The sequence below is a fragment of the Nasonia vitripennis genome, assembly GCF_009193385.2.
Source record: "Nasonia vitripennis strain AsymCx chromosome 1 unlocalized genomic scaffold, Nvit_psr_1.1 chr1_random0005, whole genome shotgun sequence".
Lineage (NCBI taxonomy): Eukaryota > Metazoa > Arthropoda > Insecta > Hymenoptera > Pteromalidae > Nasonia > Nasonia vitripennis.
This window is the reverse complement of record NW_022279591.1, coordinates 4,853,439-4,859,438: the sequence shown is the minus strand read 5'-3', so window position 1 is coordinate 4,859,438 and position 6,000 is coordinate 4,853,439. Positions and strand designations below refer to the sequence as shown.

The 6,000-nt window shown below is 32.7% G+C and overlaps 1 protein-coding gene across 1 annotated transcript; it reads left to right on the top strand.

The window, feature by feature from the left end:
* The first annotated feature begins 223 nt into the window (after positions 1–223).
* Positions 224–730, top strand: LOC103318167. The gene is made up of 2 exons (XM_031921645.1): positions 224–288; positions 379–730. The coding sequence occupies exons 1-2, from the start codon at positions 224–226 to the stop codon at positions 728–730; spliced, it is 417 nt and encodes a 138-aa protein (XP_031777505.1).
* Positions 731–6,000: the final 5,270 nt, after the last annotated feature.

Here is a 6,000-nt window from a genome sequence, read left to right as displayed (position 1 = left end):
TGTGCCAGTGAAACAAAAAACTGGAAAATGTGTAACTCAAGCTATGAAATCAATACTATTGTAAAAAAGAGTGCCCAAGAATTTGCAAACAGATCGTGAAAAAGAATTTTACAATAAAGATTTTGACAAACTAATGAAAAGTTATAAAATTCATCTATACTCTACCTACAGTAATCTTAAGGCATCAATTTGTGAACGTTTTAATCGCACTCTAAAAAGCATGATGTGGAAGTTATTTAGTCTACGTGGTAGCTACAAATGGTTGGATATCTTAGATTTAACATTGCAGTATAATAATAGTCGACATCGGACAATAGGAATGAAGCCTGCAGAAGTATACAAAAGCAAAGTTAATCGTATTCTTAATCGAATTAATAGGAAAAAGTCAAACAGCCTAAATTTGTTTAAACGAGCTAAATTTAAAATTGGAGATAAAGTACGTGTAAGCCGAATCAAGGAGGTTTTCGATAAGGGCTATACACCCAATTGGTCAACTGAAGTCTTTACAATAACGCGAGTTTCACCTACGAAGCCCTATACTTATCATCTAAAAGATTATCAAGACAAACCAATAGCTGGAGGATTCTACGAGGAAGAACTTCTCAAGACTAAATATCCAGATGTCTATTTGATTGAGAAAGTTTTAAGAAAAAGTGGTGATAGAGTTTATGTAAAATGGTTAGGTTTTGACGATACTCACAACAGTTGGATTAATAAAAATGATATGTAAAAAAGAAAACATTAATAAATTATAATTGATGTAAAATTTATTGTTCATTTATTTACATTTCCTTCAATTTTTTTACAAGTACTGGCAATATCATTTCATTTATTTGTAAAATTCTTCTCCTAAAACGTTCTCGATCGCGTGCAACCTTCTCCCACTTGCCACATCGAGCTTCATGATGCGCCAATTTCCATTTATACATCAAGTGTATGGTTGGTTCTTCCTTGAATCGTACACGCTTCTCTTTGCTGGAATCAGACGTTTCTAAATTGAATTTTACGTGAAATATGTGCGTATGTGTATAATTCGAACTTACCCATTTTGTAATATTTTATAGTCCCCCCAGGCAAGCGTATCAGTAGTATTATCTTGAAGAAATCTTTTATCATCGTAAGGACTGAGAGCAATCTTCCTCTGTCTAATGGTCTCCACCTTGTGAATTTTGGATCTTATAGCGTACTGCTCTCGACTCTGAATGCGTGAATTTCGTAGATAGTCCAAATAGTCATTAAATTCAATGGTTTTCTTTACAACTGAAGCTTTGATACCCTTGAGTTTTTTCATACTATCTTGATTATTAACACGTGTACTGTACATTTTGCTTCTCAATCCAACAAATTCTGTAAGAATCTGACCATTATATTCATCTTTCATAAGTCCTACGACCTTTTTATTAATGGCATATTAAATACATTGTCTGCCGGATAATCTGATGTATCGAATTTATGAATATTCTTCTTCATATCTTCATAAAAATCATCACATTTAACAGCATATATAAAACTATCAGTATCTGTGTATAATAATTTACAATTATCATTGTACATTTGCCGTATATAATTATAATGAAAAGCATACATCAGTGTCTTGGAGGGATCTAAAACTACAAGCCCAACATAGATTGGTTTATTCATAAGTATATCAGTCTTATTTAACTGTATTGCAACTAGATTATCATTAAATATGGAACTACTGTGAAAGTTTGGCTTCGAAATTTGAGCTTCGACACCATATCTTCCATCGTATTTACTCATTAGTTGACTGTAACTCGTTTTCTAATATTTTCCATGGTCTTGCCAAATACAGCATTATTCATTAGTTTGAAAAAGTATTTTTCAAATTCATTTTTTGCTACTGCCCTCATACTAGTGTTCAAATCAATATATGATTTGAGCCAGGGAGACTGCTTAAATTTTAGAATTTTATGTATTTTAACGAGTCGAAGACCGTTTGAAAGAGCTTGTTGCAGAGCAATATAATGAATAACGTAATTTCTTTTAGGTTGAAGTGTAGCTAAAAGTTTTTCCTGCTTAGATCCCGGAGGTTTTGCATCTTCTGGACAGAATGGTAAATCATTATGATCATCGTGTATTTCAGGAGGATAATCTAAATCTACTTCTAAAATATAACCATGAGAAGCGTCTGATGCGATGGAAAACAATTAAAAACTTTCACAATTTACAAGCCACTGAAATTCATCATACGGAAGACACTGTGAAAGCCCAAATCCGTATAAATTATTTGCATCTAAATAAATCAAGTATTCATTTGCTTTATCTTTATCATACTTTTCAAGCATGTACTTATGATTAGCTGCTGCATACCGATTAGAGCACTGACTCAAACTACCTTGAATTCCTCGTTCTATAAAAAGTACCATGTCAATGTCTGTTAGAAGTTTTAATTGTAAACCTGTATGTTTGAACATAGCGTCCCAGGAAAAGCCTGGAGTAGTGTAATAATGAGCAGGATCTAGATTATAAACATTCATGCTCTGATCTAGAAAATTTTCGAAAACGTCTGCTAACAGCAAAACATCAGTCTTCATATAAAGATATGAGTACTCGCCAAGTGTTTGTATATTAAATGTACTCCATACATTTTGTGCATACTCATAATCTCGATCAGATATCGATGAGTCATTGAGAATGCTGAAAAAATCCTCTTTTTCAGGCAACTTACACTCTTCTAGTTTTTCCCATGAGCTTATATACTCATAGGGTAAAACACCTTTTCTTGTTAGCAAGTTTATTTGTGTCGTACTCAGATCACTAAATTCTTTATTAACAATTGAATAGTCTTGAAGATATGATGCTAATTTTTCAAGTGATGTAGGCATACATCTAAATGAATCTAAAAATCTTATCTTAATTTTGCTGTTTTCTACATGCTTCGTAAATAAAATATATTTTTCTTTTGTCAGAGGTAGTAAATCAATCTGTCCTGGAAAATGGTTTGATACATCAGTAATAATAAAGTGTGCATCATAACCACTTAAATTATGAAACACAGCTGGAACTATTTTTGAATCTTGATAGTTTAGATTGCAGGTAGCATGTGCAGGTCCTCGATATTTTCCAGTGAGATGACAGTGATCACGCACCTTTGCTTCATCATTCAACAATTTTTTACAAATACGACACGTTTTTGAATCATAATAACCTATTAATTCAGTCTGAGATAGAACTGGCATAGGTAAAGGGTTCGCATATAAATCACTTATTTGTTTTTCTATGTTTCTGAACTGTTCAGCAAACCATTTTGACGCTTTAGGTCCTCTATAAAAGGCATATTTTGATAGTGAATCTTTGTAACTACATTTCAGATAGTAACCTATACTATAAATTTCATGACTTTGTATTGGTTGCGTGTTTGCTTTTTCATCTTGACTTGTTGGTTTTAACAAACATTCACAGTCTGCATAGATTATGAAAGGTAACTTTTCATTGTAGCGATGATTTTTAAACATTATCAAACTATTTTCTTCATTAGGCAGTCTAATTCTACATTTATTTAATATTTTGCAATGCTCTTCATGCTTTATTGTCATCTTCTTTATAAAAAAAAATTTAAACATCTATCGCAAACATAGAGTTTCTTTTTTCTATTTGTCAAATTATTACTGATTAAACGTGACAGACTTTTACTGTATACATAATGTGATTGAGATAAAAACTCATCACTTTCATCAACATCACCACCATCTAAATTATCATTTGTGAGTAAAAGAAGATTGATATGATTACTCTTTTTACATGATTTTAAATAGAGAGGTGTAATATCTTTGTTATCTAGACCAAACACATTTATTGATATTGCATTATTTTGCTTTTCAAATCTTGGGATACCTTTCAATGATACTGGCAACTCAATACCTTTCATATTTTAAATGTTTTCATACTGAATATAACTATTCAACCTATTAGAATGATTTCCATGTTTTACTGGATATAATGCAGATAAAATTGCCCATATAAAGCATTTGTTATCATAATTTTTAACATTTATGCATGCTTTCCTTTTCTCTATGAATGCTGGTAATGGTATATAAGAGCTACCGGCACGCATTGGATTAAATTTATTTATATTTATCTGTATGTTTTCAATAGAATGTAGAGTCCAACCAGAATCACGTTCTTGAAATTCTTCAATATCTGTGAGTAGAGGTTCAATCATTTGTTTAACAATGTTGTAGATAAAATTTCATGATTTTTCGTGTTGAAATATTTAGTCTCAATGTACTCTCCTTCTTTTGCTTCGACATTTTCATTATTCTCTACACATGTTTTTGTAAATTTACATGATAAAACAGTGTTAATTTTAAAAGCTTTATCATTTGAGTGCATCATACTTTTTATTCTTCGTGAAAATAATATTGCAGAGTCTCGTAGGAAATTAATTATATCAATGTGTGTCAAATTTGCTATAACAGCAGTCCTCATGCGGTTTTCAAAGGCGTTATCCATATCAATCCAACGCACGCGATCAGTGACAGTATTTTGTTTATTTACTTGTACTCCAGCACCGCTTTTTCTTCTAGTCATAATTTCAAGTCTTGCTCTCATACATTCTATTTTTCCCATTGTACATATAATGCTTTGTCGTTCTTGAACGGTAAGCTTTTTATTACTCAAAACTTTACGAATTGTCTTTAATGTTAAAAGAAATTGATGGTTCCATCGTGTTACAGTGGATAAATCAACTGTACTCGTAGCAGAAAATAATAATCTTTCAACCTCTTCCAAGAGCTTAACTTGCTGTAGGCATTCATTTATAATATCCTCCATTTTCACAGTTGATATCTATTAATAAAATAAACAAAATATTGTTTAATTTATATATTTTAATGCGGATATTTGTAATTGATATTGTAAAGTAAATAAGATAAAAGTAGATAAAAAAGATCTATTCTTAACCAGCAGATACGACTAAACGAGTGTTGGATGGTAAAACAGAGGTCTAATGCCCAATGTGGGAGTAGTGTGCGTGTGCCTACTACTTGACCACTGCCAGATGTGTAATCAAAGCGCGAGAGAGAAAGCTAGTGCGCACGTGTGTGTATGCAGTAGAGAGAGAGAGAGAGAGAGAGAGAGAGAGAGAGAGAGAGAGAGAGAGAGAGAGCGACAGAGAGAGAGAGAGAGAGAGAGAGAGAGCGAGAGAGCGAGAGAGAGAGAGAGAGAGAGCGACAGAGAGAGAGAGAGAGAGAGAGAGAGAGAGAGAGAGATAAAAAGAGCAAGAGAAAGAAAGAGCGAGCGAGAGAGAGAGAGAGTGAACGAGAAAGAGAGCAAGAGAGAGAGAGAGAGAGAGAGAGCGAGATAGCGAGAGAGAGAGAGAGAGAGAGTGAACGAGAAAGAGAGCAAGAGAGAGAGAGCGAGATAGAGAGAGAGAGAGAGAGAGAGAGAGAGAGAGAGAGAGAGCGAGATGTGTAAAAAATTTACTTACTTTATTCTCCATGCTGATGTTGATAATTTTTTTTTTAAATCACTTGTATAAACAAAATTTTTTTAACTGTTTCGTATTTGTTTACACATGCACCCACACACGTACGCACGATGTTACTTCACCGAGAGCTATGATTTGAATGGTTCTATCGACTTGCAAGTGTATCCAAAGCGTTTGGCTCTCACACATCTGCGTGCAATAATTGTCAAATAAACTAGCCGTATCTGTTTAAGGGACTGGGAAAGTTTCGACCAAAGAAATTTGAGCTTTTAAGTGTTTTAGATGCTTCAACTCAATTCTATATTCAGAATACTGATATTTTAAATAATTTGTTTAATTTAATGTAAATAGTAATAATCATACCACTATTATTTTATTTTAATGTTGCTGATATAATCTGTGTAGAAGATTTCTTTCAATGTGATAATAAACTAATCCCTGTAGAAAGACAACTAAAATAAATTTCATCATAATTTTTCATTTGCGTTTCATTATTTTCATGTGTGAAAAATGAGGGCTATCGATGAGAGTCAGTGCATCGAAAATTCATC